Genomic DNA, 21403 nt, shown 5'->3' with positions numbered 1-21403 from the left:
ACAGTCCCAGCGCGCTCGTTCCCGTCAACAGCGTGCACCTAAGCAGCCTCCTGCGCCTCCACAGCAAAAGCAGTTACAACTTAAACATAGGTTAACTACTTCTACCTTTTAAATAACAATAAAAATCAGACAAAAGATTGCCAATTAATACTGTCAAGTACTAAGCATGATGTACTTAGGAACAACAAACATAGTTTGAAATGTCTATATGCGAATGCCAGGAGCCTAAGAAATAAGATGGGGGAGTTGGAATATATTGCACTAAATGAAAAATTAGATATAATAGGCATCTCTGAGACCTGGTGGAAGGAGGATAACCAGTGGGACACTGTCATACCGGGGTACAAATTATATCGTAGAGATAGGGTGAATCGGATTGGTGGAGGGGTAGCATTGTATATTAACGAGAGCCTTGAATCAAATAGATTGAAAATTCTGCAGGAAACAAAACACTCCTTGGAATCACTGTGGATTGAAATTCCATGTGCAAAGGGGAAAAGGATAGTGATAGGAGTGTACTACCGTCCGCCTGGCCAGGACGAACAGACGGATGCGGAAATGTTAAAGGAAATCAGGGACGCAAACAAACTGGGCAACACAATAATAATGGGGGATTTCAATTACCCGCATATAGACTGGGTTAATGTAACATCTGTACACGCAAGGGACATAGGATTTCTTGATGAAATCAAGGACAGCTTCATGGAACAGCTAGTTCAGGAGCCGACAAGAGAAGGAAAAATACTAGACTTAGTCCTTAGTGGTGCTCATGATCTAGTGCAGGGGGTAACGATACGAGGGCCGCTTGATAACAGTGATCATAATATGATCGGTTTTGATATTGGCATTGAAGGAAGTGAAACTAGGAAATCAAGTACGCTAGCGTTTAACTATAGAAAAGGTGATTACGACAAAATGAGAAAAATGGTGAAAAAAAGACTGAAAGGAGCAGCTCGCAGAGTAAAAAACTTGCATCAGGCGTGGATGCTGTTTAAAAACACCATCCTGGAGGTTCAGGACAAATATATTCCACGTATTAGAAAAAAGGGAAAAAAGACTAAACGTCAGCCGGCGTGGCTAAACAGTAAGATAAAGGAAATCATTAGAGCCAAAAAACAATCCTTCAGAAAGTGGAGAAGAGAACCAACTGAAAGTAACAGGATAGATCATAAGGAATGCCAAGCCAAATGCAAAGCGGAGATAAGGAGGGCAAAAAAGGACTTTGAGAAGAAATTAGCGTTGGAAGCAAAAATACATAGTAAAAATTTTTTTAGATATATTAAAAGCAGGAAACCGGCCAAAGAGTCGGTTGGGCCGCTGGACGAAAATGGTGTTAAAGGGGCGATCAAGGAGGACAAAGCCGTAGCGGAGAAATTAAATGAATTCTTTGCTTCGGTCTTCACCGAGGAGGATTTGGGGGGGACACCGGTGCCGGAAAGAATATTTGAAGCGGGGGAGTCGGAGAAACTAAACAAATTCTCTGTAACCTTGGAGGATGTAATGGGTCAGTTCAGCAAGCTGAAGAGTAGTAAATCACCGGGACCTGATGGTATTAATCCCAGAGTATTAATAGAACTAAAAAATGAACTTGCGGAGCTACTGTTAGAAATATGCAATCTGTCCCTAAAATCGAGTGTAGTACTGGAAGACTGGAGGGTAGCCAATGTTACTCCGATTTTTAAGAAGGGTTCCAGAGGAGATCCGGGAAATTATAGACCGGTGAGTCTGACGTCGGTGCCGGGCAAGATGGTGGAGGCTATTATTAAGAATAAAATTGCAGAGCATATACAAAAACATGGACTGATGAGACAAAGTCAGCACGGATTTAGTGAAGGGAAGTCTTGCCTCACCAATCTAATGCATTTTTTTGAGGGGGTAAGCAAACATGTGGACAATGGGGAGCCGGTTGATATTGTATATCTGGATTTTCAGAAGGCGTTTGACAAAGTGCCGCACGAAAGACTCCTGAAGAAATTGCAGAGTCATGGAATCGGAGGTAGGGTATTATTATGGATTAAGAACTGGTTGAAAGATAGGAAGCAGAGAGTAGGATTGCGTGGCCAGTATTCTCAGTGGAGGAGGGTAGTTAGTGGGGTCCCGCAGGGGTCTGTGCTGGGTCCGTTGCTTTTTAATGTATTTATAAATGACCTAGAGATGGGAATAACTAGTGAGGTAATTAAATTCGCCGATGACACAAAATTATTCAGGGTCGTCAAGTCGCAGGAGGAATGTGAACGATTACAGGAGAACCTTGCGAGACTGGGAGAATGGGCGTGCAAGTGGCAGATGAAGTTCAATGTTGACAAGTGCAAAGTGATGCATGTGGGTAAGAGGAACCCGAATTATAGCTACGTCTTGCAAGGTTCCGCGTTAGGAGTTACGGATCAAGAAAGGGATCTGGGTGTCGTCGTCGATGATACGCTGAAACCTTCTGCTCAGTGTGCTGCTGCGGCTAGGAAAGCGAATAGAATGTTGGGTGTTATTAGGAAGGGTATGGAGTCCAGGTGTGCGGATGTTATAATGCCGTTGTATCGCTCCATGGTGCGACCGCACCTGGAGTATTGTGTTCAGTACTGGTCTCCGTATCTCAAAAAAGATATAATAGAATTGGAAAAGGTACAGCGAAGGGCGACGAAAATGATAGTGGGGATGGGACGACTTTCCTATGAAGAGAGGCTGAGAAGGCTAGGGCTTTTCAGCTTGGAGAAGAGACGGCTGAGGGGAGATATGATAGAAGTGTATAAAATAATGAGTGGAATGGATCGGGTGGATGTGAAGCGACTGTTCACGCTATCCAAAAATACTAGGACTAGAGGGCATGAGTTGAAGCTACAGTGTGGTAAATTTAAAACGAATCGGAGAAAATTTTTCTTCACCCAACGTGTAATTAGACTCTGGAATTCGTTGCCGGAGAACATGGTACGGGCAGTTAGCTTGACGGAGTTTAAAAAGGGGTTAGATAGATTCCTAAAGGACAAGTCCATAGACCGCTATTAAATGGACTTGGAAAAATTACGCATTTTTAGGTATAACTTGTCTGGAATGTTTTTACGTTTGGGGTGTGTGCCAGGTGCCCTTGACCTGGATTGGCCACTGTCGGTGACAGGATGCTGGGCTAGATGGACCTTTGGTCTTTCCCAGTATGGCACTACTTATGTACTTATGTACTTTTGGTCAATTTATACTTAACTACAATTTTCTGATGACCATTACACATCCTCAATATTACCAATCATCAACACATAAACAGTCTATTACATTTCATTTATTCCTGCTTTAGAAACATGAACAGATTAAATTTTGTGAGCAATTCACGTTATCTGCTTTACAACAAAATGTTCTCGACTAGAATTCAAAAATCAACCAATATTAAAAAAATTGTTCATTCTAATCCCAGCCCGTACATTGGCAAAAAAATGCCAAACTCTTGTTCTCTCCGGACTCTCCGAACAGTATATATCAGTTCTTCTACCACATTCGTGGTTAACTGTCCGTACTTTCAATTATATAAATATTGTCCAAATACTGGTCAACAGAAGTTTTCATTCACATATAGTCGAAAAACCAGTGAGTCACTTCAAATCTTCAATTGCAAATATCTGTAACATGTCTCGATCTTTCCAACCAAAATCCTGGATCCCAACACAGGCCGTGTTTCAATCATTACTTCTTCAGGAGAGCCTTAATAGAATATGTATAATACAATCAATACATCACATATCTTACAACCAATACTGGAATAAGGTTAAATTACAAACTACCTACCAGCCACAATCGAGCGCTGAGCTCACTAATGGGAATCTCGGAAGAGAAACGTGACTAACGTCACTACAAATTTGAATGATCAAACTTTACTCTAGTCTACACATTTATACCGTCAACAATAACGCCCAATCTATTTCTTTATTTAAACCCAGGGGCTGAACGGTTTTCCAATTAAAGATAAAACGCTGTTCCCTCTGAACCAGTTCTGCTTCGATATTACCATACCCTCCTTGTAAACTGTTAATAACCACAAATCGCAAATCATCTGCTACATGACCTAATTCCAGCCAATGGCTTACCAAAGGTGTATCAACCTTCTGTAGCCGGATATTACTCAAATGCTGAGCTATACGTAACTTGACCTTACGTGTAGTCTCACCTATATACCATAGTTGACAAGGACAACATATGGCATATACTACATTTGAAGTATTACAATCGGTAAAGGATCTTAAATAAAAAAACTTTTTTATTGATGGTACCCAAATGCGAGTGGTATTTAAAGCATGTTTACAGTATACACAAGAATTACATGGCTTATGGCAACCCTCTTCTTGGTAACCCTCTACAATCTTAGAGGGTTGCCATTGGCTGGAATTAGGTCATGTAGCAGATGATATTAAGGATCTCCTGAAGAAGTAATGATTGAAACACGGCCTGTGTTGGGATCCAGGATTTTGGTTGGAAAGATCGAGACATGTTACAGATATTTGCAATTGAAGATTTGAAGTGAATCACTGGTTTTTCGACTATATGTGAATGAAAACTTCTGTTGACCAGTATTTGGACAATATTTATATAATTGAAAGTACGGACAATTAACCACGAATGTGGTAGAAGAACTGATATATACTGTTCGGAGAGTCCGGAGAGAACAAGAGTTTGGCATTTTTTTGCTATGTACTATGTGTGTTTGCCTCCAACGCAATCTTTTTTTTTTTTACGTCCCTCTTAGCTTTCCTTATCAGCACTTTTACACATGGAATTTCAATCCACAGTAATTCCAAGAAGTTCATTATCCTTTTCCCCTTTACACATGGAATTTCAATCCACAGTGATTCCAAGAAGTGTTTTGTTTCCTGCAGAATTTTCAATCTATTTGATTCAAGGTTCTCGTTAATATACAATGCTACCCCTTCACCAATTCGATCCACCCTATCACTACGATATAATTTGTATGTCAGTGTCCCACTGGTTAGCCTCCTTCCACCAGGTCTCAGAGATGCCTATTATATCTAATTTTTCATTTAGTTCAATATATTCTAACTCTCCCATCTTATTTCTTAGGCTCCTGGCATTCGCATATAGACATTTCAAACTGTGTTTGTTGCTCCTATTTACATCATGCTTAGTACTTAACAGTACTAATTTGCAATCTTTTGTCTGATTTTTATTTGGGGACACCTCATCTACTACGGTCTCTTTTGCAACCTCACTATCAGGATATCCTATCTTCCCTGTTTTGGTGTTATCTTTGAAAGATACCTTATCCCGAACCATGCGCTTTTGAGCGACTGTCGGCCTACCCCCCCCCCCCCCCCCCCCCCCCCATTTCTAGTTTAAAAGCTGCTCTAGCTCCTTTTTAAATGCCGATGCCAGCAGCCTGGTCCCACCCTGGTTAAGGTGGAGCCCATCCTTTCGGAATAGGCTCCCCCTTCCCCAGAATGTTGCCCAGCTCCTAACAAATCTAAAACCCTCCTCCCTGCACCATCGTCTCATCCACGCATTGAGACTCGGAGCTCTGCCTGTCTCTTGGGCCCTGCGCGTGGAACAGGTAGCATTTCAGAAAATGCTACCCTAGAGGATCTGGATTTGAGCTTTCTACCTAAATTTGGCTTCCAGAACCTCTCTCCCACATTTTCCCATGTCATTGGTACCCATATGTACCAAGAAATAAGCAGTGGATTTTCCCATTTTAATAATGGCTTATGGACTTTTCTTTTAAGAAGATATTCAAACCTTTTTTAAACCCCGCTAACTGATTTTACCACATTCTCTGGCAACGAATTCCAGAGTTTAATCACACATTGAGTGAAGAAATATTTTCTCCGGTTCCTTTTAAATTTACTACTTTCTAGCTTTATTGCGTTCCCCCTAGTCCTAGTATTTTTGGAAAGAGTAAACAAGTGGTTCATGTCTACCCGTTCCACTCCACTCATTATTTTATAGACCTCTATCATATCTCCCCTCAGCCATCTTTTCCAAGCTGAAGAGCCCAAGCTGTTTCAGCCTTTCCTCATAGGGAAGTCGTCCCATCCCCTTTATCATTTTCGTCATCTTTCTCTGTAGCTTTTCCAATTCCACCATATCCACTTTGAGATGCAGTGACCAGAATTGCACACAGTATTCAAGGTGCAGTCTCACCATGGAGTGATACAAAGGCGTTAACATTATCTTTTTTATTTTCCATTCCTTTCCTAATAATACCTAACATTCTATTTGCTTTCTTTGCCACCGCAGCACACTAAGCAGAGGGTTTCAAAATATCATTAACAATGTCTCCAAGATCTTTTTCCTGGTCGGTGACTCCTAATGTGGAAACTTGCATCATGTAGCCACATCTCAGGTTTCTCATGCCCACACGCACCACCCCACACCCGCCCACACCAAACACTATCCTCAGTCGTGCAAGGTCACTTTCCCCTTCCTGTATAGGTCTATTAATCCATTGCTGCTCCTCAGTCCACAGCTGTGTTCGAGGACCTCTCTGTCTTATATAGGGTTTCATAGAATTTTTTTAACTCACCCGCAACATCTGCACTAGCAATCACTGGCATTCCCTGTTCATTTACCAAGAACTTGACCCCACTTAGCGTTTCTTTGCTTTCTTAATTGCCAGGCAAGTACTTTTCCTGCCCTATCCCATACTCCATAAAATCCCGCCTTAAACATGTAAGCTAAAATTTAATATTTTGAGTATCTAAGAGATTAAGGGCCCTCCTTGGCTCTTGTAACTAGAGTAGTGTTTTTGGGTCTTTAACATGTTTGTCTGTAAAGATTCTGTTGATCTGATTAAGGTATCCCTCTGCCTATCCCTTTTTTTTACTCTTGCTCCCCTCTGTATCGATAATAGTCTTAGGTATGCTTTCCCTGCATCCCAAGTAATGTGTAGGGGAGAGGTCTCCTCATTAATATTATGTCAAAGATATTCCTTCCATTCTTTTTGCATCCATGCTAGCACTTCAGTTCATGTAAGAAGCGATACATTAGCGCTCCAAATTTGTTTCTCCTCAGCCATTGTTCGCTGAGGAGAAACCATATCATGATCAGATAAATAAATAGGGTGAATCATTAAGTTCCCCCATCTGTGCATCTGATCTAGGGTGGCAAATAAATAATCAAGTCTGGAGTAGGTGAATGTGTCATCCAGATTAGAAAATACATAAGTACATAAATGTTGCCATACTGGGACAGATGAGTGTCGATCAAGCCCAGTATCCTGTTTCCAACAGTGGCCAATCCAGGTCATAAGTACCTGGTTTCCCAAAACAGTACAATACATTTTATGTTGCTTATCCTAGAAATAAGCAATGGCTTTTCCCAAGTCTGTTTTAGTAATGGCTTATGGACTTTTCTTTTAGGAAGCTATCCAAACCTCTTTTAAACCCTGCTAAGCAAACTGCTTTTACCACATTCTCTGGCAATGAATTCCAGACTTTAATTGCATATTGAGTGACAAAATATTTTCTCCAATTCATTTTAAATTTATTAATTTGTAGCTTCATTGCATGCCCCGTAGTCCTAGTATTTTTGGAAAGAGTAAGCAAGCTATTCACATCCACCCATTCCACTCATCATTATTTTATATACCTGTATCTTATCTCCCCTCACTTGTCTTTTCTCCAATCTGAAGAGCTCTAGCCATTTCAGCCTTTCCTCCTAGGAAAGTCGTCTCATCCCCTTTATCATTTTCGTCACCCACCTATCTCGAGGCCTCCTGCTTTGCAGGCCCCTTGGGACCGTCTATCGTCAGACCTGAACCCGAGGCGACGTGAGGATTCATCGTCATCCTCATCGGCACTGAGGATCCTTGGTGACGCGTTTTGGGCACTCCTAGGCATCAAAGGATTCGGCACCCGAGAAACGTTGGCGCTGGGAGGATTGCTGTCCCTCCATACAGGGAGATGCCAATTCGCCTGTCTCCAAGCATCCGAGATCCTGCTCCTGCGTCAACCCCAGCAGTTCTTTAACCTGCACCTCAACCGGCACCCCAGCTTTTCCCGGTGTCAACCCTCAATAAGCGCATCCGGGTCTTGCTTCTGGAATTGCTGGATGGCCTCATGGCAGCGGTGTGCATTGATTTCGGGGGTGCTTGGGCCTGCCGTACCTCCCATTGCGGCCCCTGCCTGGCCCTCAGCCTGCAGTGTAGCCTCCGATGCCGCTTGCGGCCCTGGTGTCAACTGCCATCCAAGCCAGCACCCCTTTGACGTCAGTGGAGGAAGCTTCTCTGGAGTCAAGACTGGAGCAGACTTCTCAATGCTGTTCTCGAGGATACCGTTCCTCGGCATTGAGGCAGGTTTGGTCTTGGCAGTCCCATAGGCAGATACTGTTTAATACAGAGGAAGAGCGCTCATGGGATTCAGAGGAGGATCCCAGATACTTCTCCTCAGGTGAGTCTTATGGGATCCCCTCTGAACCCTCCCCTCCACCTGAAAGGAGACATGTCCGCTGGAGAGCCTTTCATTTCCATCTTTTGTTAAGGAAATGGCTGATGCTATTCCATTTCCTTTGGACGTGGAGGATGAGCCCAGGGCCAAGATGCTTGAGGTCCTGGACTACACATCTCCTGCTAAGGAGGCTGTGATTGCCCTTCTCCACGTGGCACTCTAGGAATGTCCTCTTCAGGAGCGAGGAGTCCCTCTGTCAGTCCCTCTTGTGCTCAAGAAGATTTACACCCAGTATCGGATCCACAGTGAACCTGGTTTTGTTGGGCCTCAGTTACCTCACAATTCCATGGTGGTTGAATCTACTCTCAAAAGAGCCAGGGACTATGCCTTGGCGCCCCTGGGCAGCTAGAACCCTGGATTCTTTTAGGAGGAAGATGTACCAGGCTTCAGTGCTCATCTCCTACCAGCTCTTCATAAGTGTCTACTTGCAAAACTTGGTGCGACAGTTGTCAGACTTGGTGGATGCACTCCCTCTGGAGCAGACCGAGCCTTTTCACCAGTTGGTCGAGCAGCAGAAGACATGTCGAAAGTTCTTGGCCAGGGGCACTTATGACACTTTTGATGTGGCATCCAGGATCTCTGCTCAAAGTAGAGCAATGCGCAGACTCTCATGGCTACGTGTTTCTGACATGGAACACACTCTGTTCAGCAGCTGCTGGCGGATGCTCCTTGCCAGGTGTAACGTTTTTGGAAAGAAGGTTGAGGAGGTCGCTGACCAAATCAAGAAGCATATTGATACAATCTCTTCTCACTCCTGCCGGACACCTTCTGCATCCACCTCCTCAGCTAGGAGAGTTTTTGGGAAGCCAAGGAGCGCTCCCTACTACTATTCTAGGCGTAGGTACACTTCTTCAGCTCAACAGCCTACTCAGGCTCAGCCCCAGCATGCTCGTTCACATCAACAGTGTGCGCCTAAGGCCCCTGCTGCTCTCCTGTCAAAGCAAGGGACGAGCTTTTGACTGTCTCCAGCAGAGCATAGCTGCAGTAAATGTGTCCATCCCTGACGACGGTTGGGGGGGGAGGCTAAAAGTTTTTCACCAAAGGTGCCTGTTATAACTTCCGACTGGTGGGTTCTTCAAATAGTCCGTCTCAGATATGCCCACAATTGGCATCTCAAATCACCAAATTGACCACTGAGAGCTTATTCATTCAGCAGCTCTCAGCACAGGCAGGTACTTGCAGAGGAAATATCAGCCCTTCTAAAGGCCCATTTGGTCAAACCCGTTCCACCAGGGAAAAAAGGACAGGGATTCTATTCCAGGTACTTCCTTGTGCAGAAGAAGACTGGTGATGTGTCCCATCCTAGACCTAAGGGCCCTGAACAAATTTCTAGTCTGAGAAAAGTTCAGGATGGTTTTCCTGGGCACCCTTCTCCTAATGATTAACAGAAACGATTGGCTATGCTCTCTGGACTTAAAGGATACATATACTCACATCCCAATACTTCCAGCCTACTGGAAGTATCTTCGATTTCGGCTGGGAATACATTGTGCCTCTCTCCCAGGGGGATTTATGGGGGAAGACCCAGGGAGCTCCTTTATCATGCGATCATCTTAGGTAGCTGCTCCACCGGAAGTCCCTTGTCAAGCACGTAGGTCCCACACCAAAGCTTTGATAGTGTACGCTTTGAGGAGAAAATGTTATTCCACAAATCTGATCAGAAACATTACCACATTTGAAAAGCTGTCAGGAAATTATCCTTTCTATCCTTTTTTTGTATGTGTGTGTGTATTTAATACATGCAAATGTCACCTAGTATTTTCCTAGCCAAACCAATTTTAGTTTCCTGTCAATGAATATTTGGTTGTGTTTACTGTGGTCTGTGTCCCTTATTTTCAGATTAAAGGCTTATATCCTGTCTCAGTCAGGAGTCAGTGTTTTTATGAAGGCGGAAAGCGAGAAGCACAGCTCAGCCAGGTGAGAAATATATATACTTGTGGTTCTTTAAAATGCAGCTGCACGCATGAATGTTCTTTTCAGTACGGATCATTTGTGTTTTGTGTGTCTCCACATCCTTCAACCAAACTCTGCTGTGGCAAGGAGAAAACGCTGATGGATAAGCTGGGTGAGTTTCATAGCCTTTGGCTTGCTAAGATCCATTTCATTCAGTGCTGCCAGTTTTAACTTGTGATAGTACTACTACTACTTAACATTTCTAGAGCGCTACTAGGGTTACGCAGCGCTGTACAATTTAACAAAGAAGGACAGTCCCTGCTCAGAGGAGCTTACAATCTAAAGGACAAAATGTCAAGTTGGTGTAGTCTAGATTTCTTGAGTAGAGGTGTCTTTCATGAGGTACTTTGTCAAACGCCTTCTGAAAATCCAGACACACAATATCAACCAGCTCTCCTTTATCCACATGTTGGTTCACCTCTGCAAAGAAATGTTAGCTGAAATTAGTTTTCCCAGCCACCTTCCAGAGATTCAAGACAACAGTACCAGAGTAAGGAGATCAGAAGAGCCCTCTTCCTAGATGAAAACCCATAATACATAATCTAATTGATATTTCTCAGCATATTTCCCCATGACGAGTGTTTCACTTCACCACCCTCTAGGTTTTACCCACATTTTTCTACCCCTGCCCTAATTATATTACATTTTGCATATGTACCAGTTGTCCTCAAAGAGTATTTTGTTCCTCTGTTTACTTATGCTCCCAAAAAATAAGAAAGTGATGTAAGGCAGGCTGAGTCTCGGCAGATCTCTGTGCTTAGGATTCTGCTCACTGCTGTGGATTTTGATGGCAACTGTGAGCAGCTCCAAGAGATAAAGTGGAGTTTATTCTAGTTGACCAGTAACGGCTTTAATTAAGTTTGCTAAACTGCATTCCTTCCTTGAAAGGCAACATGTCCCAATGACATTTAGCTGATCCCCTGAGGCATAAAACATGTGTTTAAAAGTAAAAAGACATTCTGGAAGGCAAGACAGATTTTTCTCCTGCATTGAGGATAAACACCCATTTTTCCTGTAAGGCTTTCATTCTGTAATTTGTGTAGTGCACAGGAATCTAGTGTAATCAGAAATTGAATGATATTTTAAAAATTGGCAGGATTAGGAAAACATTTTTTTTTTTTTAATTTTATCTAGCATTGGCTAGGAATTCATTTTTTTTTTAAATTTTATCTAGCATTGGCTAGGAATTCATTGAATGCTTTTTAGTACCATCCAGAAGTGTTGCTGTTCTTATAGCATGGACCCAAGGTTTATAACTCCTAGGATACTATCATAGCACTACTACTACTGCTGCTATCATTTCTATTGTGCTACTAGACATATTTAGCGTTGTACAGATACACATGAGAGAGGGTCCCTGTTCAGTGCAGCTATATAAGAAACACAAAGAAGCCAAAACAGAAGGGTCCTGAAAATGTCCTTACTTTATAAACATGGGTAAAATTGTGAGAGCTGGGATCAGGGAAACCAGGATTTAAGGTCTAAAAAGTAGGATGTTAGGGTAGAGGAATAGAGCAGTAGGAAGGGAGCACAATACACTGTTTCTGAGAGACTGTTCAGGCTGTATGTGGCTGGTCATTCTCTATTCCATCACTACTTATTGTTTCAGCATTTACCAAATGTCTTTATGGAGTAGAAAATTTTCATTTTAAAAACTTGGGCACACACCAGAATGTTTTGTGAGCCAAAGTGCCAAAAAAAAAAAGAAGATTTTTAGAAGCACCTTTTATAAGTAATGTCTTCGTCCATCCCATCCATCCGCTTCTGTTAGTGCATGTGGCAAATGTGGCTGGGCAATAAATGGACACAGCACCACAGAAGAGACTAAAAGGCAAATGTGATTCCTAAGCTCCACAGGCTAAAGCTGGAATCTCATACAATTAGTGACCAAGGGGGAAGTGTAGGAAGGAGAGTTTGGGAGGTAGAAGGAGAAGATAAAAGGTGGGGTGGGGTGAATGTGTTTTTTTATAGCCACACTGGTACAACTATCACACACCCACACTTGCTCCCCCTTCATGCTTGGCACCCTACCCCTCTCTTGAATGAACACACATGTGTCTTCCCACAAAGATTCTGCTACATTTTTCAGAATTAAGAATAAATAAAACTTGTTGACTGTTAACACGTCAAGTATTCTGGTATTTGAAGCCATCTCACTTTGAAACCTCTTACTTGATGCATTACCACCCCATTTATGTAAATGCTAGCAAGGTGCCTAAGTGCTGTTCTTCAAATACCACTTAACTTACATAGCGTGTATTTACAAGCAGATGTACACAGGGACGGAGCACGGGTGAGACATAGTCAAAGCTCCATCTTACATGTGTAACTTCCACTCTGCTCATATCACGCACCCTCAGGGCACCTAATTAGAGACGAGTTATAGAATTGTCTCCTTAATGTCTTATACCACATATCTCTAAGCCTGTTATCTACTACTGACCACAAAAGTGCTTTTGAGTAAGTGCTTTAAAAGAAAATATTCTCAAGTGTTAAATGGATTATTTTGGGCATATAAATTGTGGCCAGAATTGTAGGTGAGATTTGGGGTGTTCCAGGGCAGTGCCACTTAAAAATCAAACATAAGGAGATTAGGAGAGCCCTCTTCGTAGATGACAACACACACTAAAAACATGGATAGACAGAATATAGTAATTTATCAAATAAATAAACAAATCAAACAAACTAGTATAACTAACTTCCAACATATTTCCCCATGTCTGGAGTATTTCACTTGATCAGTCTCCAGGTTTTACCAAGGTTTTTTCTTTCCTAATTGTATTACATTTTGCACATGTCTAAGCAGGTTGCACAAGAATGGTGACAAAAATGATAACTGACGACTTCCCTATGAGGAAAGGCTAAAGCGGCTAGGGCTCTTCAGTTTAGAGAAAAGACGGCTGAGGGGAGATATGATAGAGGTTTATAAAATGAGTGGAGTGGAATGGGTAGATGTGAATCGCTTGTTTACTCTTTCCAAAAATACTAGGACTAGGGGGCATGCAATGAAGCTACGAATTAGTAAATTTAAAACGAATCGTAGAAAATATTTCTTCACTCAACGTGTAATTAAACTCTGGAATTCGTTGCCAGAGAATGTGGTAAGAACAGTTAGCTTATCGGGGTTTAAAAAGGTTTGGATAGCTTCCTAAAAGAGACGTCCATAGACCGTTCTTAAAATGGACTTGGGGGATAAGCAGCATAAAATGTACTTTTTTGGGATCTTGCCAGTTATTTGTGACCTGGATTGCCACTGTTGAAGACAGGATGTTGGGATTGATGGACCTTCGGTCTGCCCCACTATGGCAGTACTTAAGTACAAATAGGGGGGATGTTATCAACATGGGCTATTATTAAGATGTGTTATTTTACTGTGAACCCTATTTATTAGTAACTAGGTTTCATTGCATACAATGAGACCTTTATTAAAATAGCATGAGTTAGTAGTAAAATAACCTGTCAACAGTAGCCCTTAACTATGCCCAGTAGCATTTGATTTGGACTGTTCAAGTTATGCGTAGATATTTTGTGGTGCTGCTGAATATAGGTATATTTTGAAAGCATCTAGGTTAGACTTTCAATTTTATACTTTTCTCTGCATGACAGAGTATTGACTTGGGTGGTACTTTTATAACAGGGTGCATAGGTTAATAGGGTGGGAAGGTGCCTTTGTGTGTTTATAAAATACGAGCACTAATCCTGCAGACATTGAGTCCAGACTAAGATGCAGACATTGTGCCTGCTTAACAGCAGGTGTAAATCTCCGCTTGTATTTTATAAAATGTGTATAAATTGCAACTCCACCCGTGCTCCACTCAGACTCTGCCATTGAAAATGCCTACTGTACAAGCACATGTTGTTTATTTATTTATTGCATTTGTATCCCACATTTTCCCACCTCTTTGCAGGCTCAATGTGGCTTACAATACATCATGGATAGTGGAAATATAATAGAAAAATAGGCATTTAGTGTTACAGAAAATTTTTGGTAACATGTTAATAAGACATGATAGTAGTATGACAAGCAGATATAAGACATTTCTAACTACGTGTGGAGGATTTATTTATATTCACATTGGTTGATCTTTGTGGTAAGCCTTGCTGAAGAGATGGGTCTTCAGTAGTTTGCGGAAGTTCGTTAGTTCGTAGGTCATTTTTAAGTTGCAAGGCAGTGCGTTCCATAACTGTGTGCTTAAGTAGGTGAAGTTTGACGCATGCATTACTTTGTATTTTAGGCTTTTGCAGTTAGGGAAGTGCAGATCAAGGAATGTGCAGGATGATCTTTTGGCATTCCTGGGTGATAAGTCTATCAGGTCTGACATGTAGGCTGGTGCATCTCCATGAATGATTTTGTGAACTAGGGAGCAAATTTTGAACGTGATGCGTTCTTTGAGTGGGAGTCAGTGTAGTTTTTTTCGTCGGGGCTTGGCACTTGCATATTTTGTTTTGCCGAATATGAGTCTAGCTGCAGTGTTCTGGGCTGTCTGAAGTTTCTTGATTATTTGCTCTTTACAGCCAGCATAGAGTACGTTGCAGTAATCTAGATGACTGAGCACCATTGATTGTACCAGATTACGGAAAACATTCCTTGGGAAGAAAGGTCTTACTCTCTTTAATTTCCACATTAAGTGGAACATCTTCTTGGTTGTGTTTTTCGCATGACTTTCGAGTGTTAGGTGTCAATCGATGGTAACTCCAAGAATTTTTAGGGTGTCCGAAATAGGAAGGTTCAGATTTGGTGTGTTAATGGCTGTGAATTTGTTCTTATGTTGAGATGTGAGTATTAGGCATTGGGTTTTTTCTGCATTAAGTTTCAATCTAAAAGCATCCACCCATGGAGACTTTGGTTGATGTCGTTGGAAATTTCCTTTAAATCTTGTTTAAATGGGATGTAAATCGTTACGTCGTCTGCGAATACGTATGGGTTAAGGTTTTGGTTTGATAGTAGTTTGGCTAAGGGTATCATCATTAAGTTGAATAGGGTCAGCGATAGGGGAAATCTCTGTGGGACTCCGCATTCGGGTATCCATGTGGCTGAAGTAGTCGAGTTGGATGTCACTTGTTGCATTCCACATACTTTATAGGAATCCATATATGCTCAAAAATGGTTTATAAAATTACCCTCTATGACCAAGCGCCTAGTTTAAGGCAGCTGAAAGACGCCTGTTTAAGCCTATTTTATAAAGAAAAGTAGGTGTCTGCTTTTGTTATAAACTACTAGCTTATGTGTCTGAAAACGCTCCTTAATTCAAGGTGAGATCACTTACACCATCCCTGAGCTGGTATAAATGACCACACCTATATTTTGCAAGTACATAGGTAAAGTAGTTAATAATCAACCTGCATTCTTGCGCCCTCTGTCATTCGCACTCCCACAGTGAAAGTATATGCCACGGTGTCTGGAAAAAATGGAACCCATAACATTTGTCCAAATAATTAAAAAACAAACGTACTATTATTAAAAATGATTGCTATTATTGACAGGTGTTACTGCAAGATGCTGTAAAAACTTTGATCCCTGTTTTCAAAATGACGTCATTCAGGAAGTGACCATTAAGATCTGTTTTAGCAAAATGTCATTTTGCTAAGAAGATAAGTTGTGATTACATTTTTTGCGACAAAATAACGCATAAGACGCAAAGCATTAGCTAAGAGAGTTTCCTAATAAGGGTTGGACTAATGTATTTTCAAAGGTCATACTAAATGTTTAAACAATTGCAAAGTATTTTGAAACTATGTAAGGGGGGAGACGTTTTTTTCTTCATATGATCAATCAAATTCCCTGTTTGCTATTTCAGTGTTAAATCATGCAGGAGTATAACCTGCATCGAGTGGTGGATGTGGATTTGGCCACCTTGTAGGGCAGACTGGATAGACTGTTACAGTGTTTATCTGCCATCATTTCTGTGTCTCTTCCTGAACTCACTGCCACCTGCTGCATATCATAGTTTGCTTGTGACTCCTCCAGTCCACGAAGGCTGCAGGAGATGATGGGGCTTTGGAGTTAGGAGAGTGAGTGAATGTGACAGCAGAAAGTGACTGAGGGAGAGTGAGGAGATGGGAGAATTGAGTGCATTGGAGACGGGCAGGGAGAAAGTGAAGGGGGATGTGGGTATGAGTGAAAAAAGGGGCCTTCATCAGAAGGAGTTTCCAAGTTTATTTAGAATTTACTACCCCGCCCATTGTCGGCCTTCAGGGCGGTTTACAATCTAATACAGAAAAAGATAAATAAAATAACATTATACAAACAAAAGTTTAAGGAAGAGGGTAAAACGGCAATAATAGAAAAGAAACATGGGAACACAAAGGAAGGAGGTATGTAAGAACGGATCACGTATCTCAGCCTTCCTAGTCCATCAGCTACCACCTTGCTCACTCTGTCCCTCTACCTGTGATATTCCCTCCATCTGCTCCCTAATCTGCTCTCTCCTTCCATCTCTCTGTAATTTTGATCCTTTATCTTTAATTCAGTTAATTTACTTAACCACATTTTGCAAAACAAAACAAAGCAGTGTACATCATGCATATAGGGGCCCTTTTATGAAGTGGCGGTAAGCCCAACGTGGGCGTACCCCTCACTAAAAGGGAAGTACCGTCAGGCTACCACAGCAGCCTGCTGGTGGTTTCCTCCCCCAGTGCGCACAATTTCTAGTGCTGCAAAAATATTGATGTGGCAGTGTTTCTCCCCTCCCCCCCCCCCCCCCCCCCGAAATGGCTGCTGAACAAGTGGTTCACTTGCCGCATGGCCATTTCTTTAAGAAAAGGGAAACCTGCTTTTTCCCGCTGCAGTAAAAGGGGGCCCCCTTTTGCCGCAGCTTCATAAAAGGACCCCAAAATATATTTTTAAAAAATGCTTAACACAAACATCTAACAAAGCCAGACAACTACAATCAATAAATCTTTAAAGAAATACCAGAAACAGTAAAACAGAGTAAGTACCTCCTATCATGATGCTGGAGGCATATGAGCACTTCAGTGGCTTGAGCTAAAATTCAAAGGAAGACTCCACTGAAGCATTGGAAAAGCAAAGCCAGTGTGTAAGGCTGTACTGCATGACCTGTCTGAACTTCAAAGGCCAGGAGATGAGCCAAGTCTCTCTCCTTTTTGTACCTTGGACAGGAATTTCTCCTGTTCCCCGAGATCCTTTCTCATCTCCCTCTGAGATCCCCTTCTTTCCCCATCTCCCTTCCTCTATCTCCACTCTCTTTAACCCCCCTTTCTTCCTAGCATTCAAACATTAATCACTAAGGGCCCCTTTTACCAAGTTGCAGCAAAAGGGGGCCTGCGCTGGTGTCAGTGTGTGTTTTTCATTCGCGCTGATGCCCTCTTTTACCTCAGTAGGTAAAGGGTAAGTCTCTTTTTCCTGCAGGAAATGGCAGTGCTGCAAGCGGTCATTTCAGGGGGGAGCCCTCACCACCATCCATTGAGGTGGCGGTAAGGGCTCCCGCGTTAACCTGGCAGTAATAGGGCAGCACACGGCACAGCCCGATGTACTGCCGGGTACACTCCAGCGCAATAAAAATAAATATAAGGGGGGGGGGGGGGGGAAAAAGGATGTTGGACATAGCAGGATTATTGTTGTATTAGATAATTATGGGGGAATTGATCTCCAAATGTTTGATATTCAGATACAGTAGGATTACTATTGTATTAGAGGGTAAGGGGAGATTCATTCTCCAAGATTTTGTTACTTTGAAGTGTTAATAAAAAAGTTTTATAAATAAAAATAAATAAATAAATAAATATATTTTTGTAGCGCCAGATATGACGGTGTGCTAGGGGTGGGAAGTACCACCAGGCTGCTGCCCTGTTTAGCAAAAGATATACACAGAGTGTATGGATGCAAATATACTACCCCTAAGGGCTATTTGACTAAGGTAAGGAAGAGTCTCGTATGTAATCCACGATAAGAATACTTTCATTCAACAGGTGAATCAATTATTCGTGTTCATATCTTAATCATCGACTGAGCCTCCACCATCCTAACTAAACTAACAAAGAAGTGACTTGCACAAAATTCTCTATATATTAATTAATGTACACTGCACTTATCTTAGGCAGGTTGGTGCGCTCTTAAACCCCGACAGGTCCCCGTTTCGTATTCACTTTATCAAGGGGGAGTGCCACCAATTCTGTCGATACAAAAAAGAAAGAGAAAAAAGAGGGTCAAGTCACCTGCACACTAAACGCAGCCCTCTTATTGTAACCTCTCTCAATATTTGCATTTTTTCACTATGTTTGCTGATGGCTTACCCGATTACTGCCCCAGACATCTATGTGTGCTGACTTGTTCTAATAAATCAAAATGGCGACAGCGTCTTTTTATTATTATTCACGGCAGGAAACAGCTGATAGTATCATTCTTAACCTCCGTACGTATGAGCGTAATGCGTCTCTTAAAGGAGTAGTCACTTTATAAAACTGACTTAAGAAAACCTAGTTTAAGAAAAACAACTACAACGAACCCTGGAAAACGTCTTGGAGAGAACCTTGGGGGACCCTTAAAAAAGGTGTATCAAAAGAAACTACCCCATTGGATATATGTGTTTAAACCTGCAGGTTCTATTGTGCCCAATGTAAAAATCCAAAATGTTTCACGCTGTAAGACTCTTCTATTGAAATCACCACCCCTCTTCAGGGGGGATACTTGCTCAATCACCATACACTTCAGATCTTCTATGGTGTGCTTGTGGGACACCCAATGTTGGACTAGGGGTGCCCCTAAATTCTGAGCATTTATGCGTGATCGGTGTTCAATCAATCTTTCATGTAAAGATCTGATTGATTTTCCAATGTAGTATTTGCCACATGGACATACAATATAGTAAATAATGCCCACTGAGCGGCAAGTGGTACACCCCTTCAATGTAAATGTTTTGTCATTACAGGTAAAACTCGTGCCTTCAATGGTTGCAGGGCATGTTTTGCAGCAAGATTTCATACATTTGTAATGTCCTACAAGTGTATCATCACTATTGTTGCTCGATACAATAGGTAAAACAGCAGGACTCAAAATCTCCTTAAGATTTTTGGAGCTTGAAAATGCAGTTCTTATGTTGTAATCCGCGAATATGGGATGAGATCTAATAATATCCCAATGTCTTCTAACTATGCCTGCTGTTACTTCGCCGCCTGGAGTGTATCTTGTGACAAACGTCATAATGTGATCATCATGCTGTTGTTGTTGTGTGCCATGGAGTAACAAATCTCTGTTGTTATACTTTGCCCTGGTGTATGCTCGTTTGATTACTTTACGCGGGTAATTTCTTTGTAATAATTTAGCACCAAATTCCTCTGAATGTGTGTTGTAATCTTCATCTGTGGTACAGATGCGCTTGAAGCGCAGGAATTGAGAAAATGGGAGACTCTGTCTTAATGCCTTGGGATGGCAGCTGCCAAACTCCAGGAACGTGTTTCGGTCCGTGCTTTTAGTGAACACTTTAGTGACAAACTGTTTGCTAGATAGAAAAATCTCCACATCTAAAAAATGTATCTTGTCATTCGACCAAGTTAGAGTGAACTGAATCCTGATGTGACATTGATTAAGCCACTGATGGAACTCCTGTAATTCTTCTACGCTGCCATACCAGATTACAAAGAAATCATCAATATGGCGCCTTCAGATACCCAAATGTTCTTTAAAGGGAGAGACATGCAGCCATTTCTTTTCAAACCATGCCATGTATAGATTGGCTAGGTTGGGCGTGAAAGTAGCTCCCATCGCCATACCCGATTTTTTGCATGTAGATGACTTCCTGAAAACTGAAAAAGTTATTACATAGCGCCAACTCTGCCAGTTCATATAAGAAACTGGTAGGAACTTGATGTGGATTGGGACGAGCATTCAAATTGTCAGCAATGATATTTAACAATTCATCCTGCGGAATCATAGTGTATAAAGACTTGGTATCAAAAGTGGCCATTAAGGTCGGAGTATCGGGTATCTGTATTTCTTGTAGAATATTGAGGAAATGCGTAGTGTCTTTAATGAATGCTGGGGTGGCTTTGACAAAGTCTTGTAAAAACGTGTCCACATATATTGACAAAGGCGGAAAATAAGTTGTGCTGCAGAATTTTGGACAGACTGGAGAGGAGAGAGATGGCTGAGAGGAAGACCAGTGAGAAGTAAATTGCAATAATCCAAACGAGAGGTGAAAAGGGTTTTGGTAGCGTATTCAGAAAGGAAGGGGCGGATTTTGCTAATGTTGTAGATAAAGAAACGACAGGTTTTGGCGATCTGTTGAATATGCGCAGAGAAGAAGAGAGAGGAATCAAAGATGACTCCAAGATTGCAAGCCGAGGAGACAGGGAGGATGTGAGAGCCATTAACAGAGTGTCGCGTCCCGCGCTCCTACCTGCTCCTCCGCCACGGGGGGCGGGAGCCAGCGTCCTCCGCGGCGATGGGTAGCGGCCCAGAGGCCTCGGCGGGGAGTCAGGGGCCGCCGCAGTGATGGCCGTTTCGGCCGGGCCGGAGGCCGGCGACTGCGTCCGCAGGTCTCTTGGTCGCCGGCTGTGGGGGCTACGTTCGCGCCGCCGAGGCACGATGGTCGACGTCTTCTTCCCTCCTGGGCAGGAGGGCCCGGAGCTCCGCCTCGGAGGCGCACGATTGAGAGGCCAAGTTGGTGGTCCCGCCTGGGAAATCGGACAGAGCCAATCGGAGGGGCTCTGCCGATGCACAGGGCCGGATTGGTCGGCTGTCCCTGCGGGGGCGGGGTGGCTGATGTGGTGCTGTATTTAAGGAGGGGAACTGAGCTAGCACTTTGCTTCAGGTTCTGTTCCCGAAGCCAGTCTCCGTGGTTCCTGTGTTCTGTCGTTTTCCTGGTTTTGCTGATTCTGGAATTTGGACTGTTTCCTGGTATCTCTGCCTAGCTGCCTGCCTCGACCTCCAGCCTGACTTTGACTTCTCTACTAGCCGCCTGCCTTGATCTCTTGCCTGACCTCGACTACGCCGTTAGCTGCCGGTCCTGATCTGCTGCCAGTGTTTGGACTTGTCTTTCCTCCTGCCCGCTTCTCTCCCG

The 21403-nt window shown here is 42.6% G+C and overlaps 1 protein-coding gene across 1 annotated transcript in view; it reads left to right on the top strand.

Moving 5' to 3' along the window:
• Window positions 1–21403, top strand: part of ZNHIT6 (zinc finger HIT-type containing 6) — a 166352-nt gene that overhangs the window by 119620 nt on the left and 25329 nt on the right. Inside the window, exon 8 of the mRNA XM_030207787.1 lies at window positions 10272–10349. Coding sequence (XP_030063647.1) covers window positions 10272–10349 — 78 coding nt within the window. The remainder of the gene's footprint in view (window positions 1–10271; window positions 10350–21403) is intronic.

The sequence above is a fragment of the Microcaecilia unicolor genome, chromosome 6 (genome assembly GCF_901765095.1).
Source record: "Microcaecilia unicolor chromosome 6, aMicUni1.1, whole genome shotgun sequence".
Lineage (NCBI taxonomy): Eukaryota > Metazoa > Chordata > Amphibia > Gymnophiona > Siphonopidae > Microcaecilia > Microcaecilia unicolor.
Note: the sequence above shows the minus strand (reverse complement) of the source record. Positions and strands in the feature narration are given on the sequence as shown.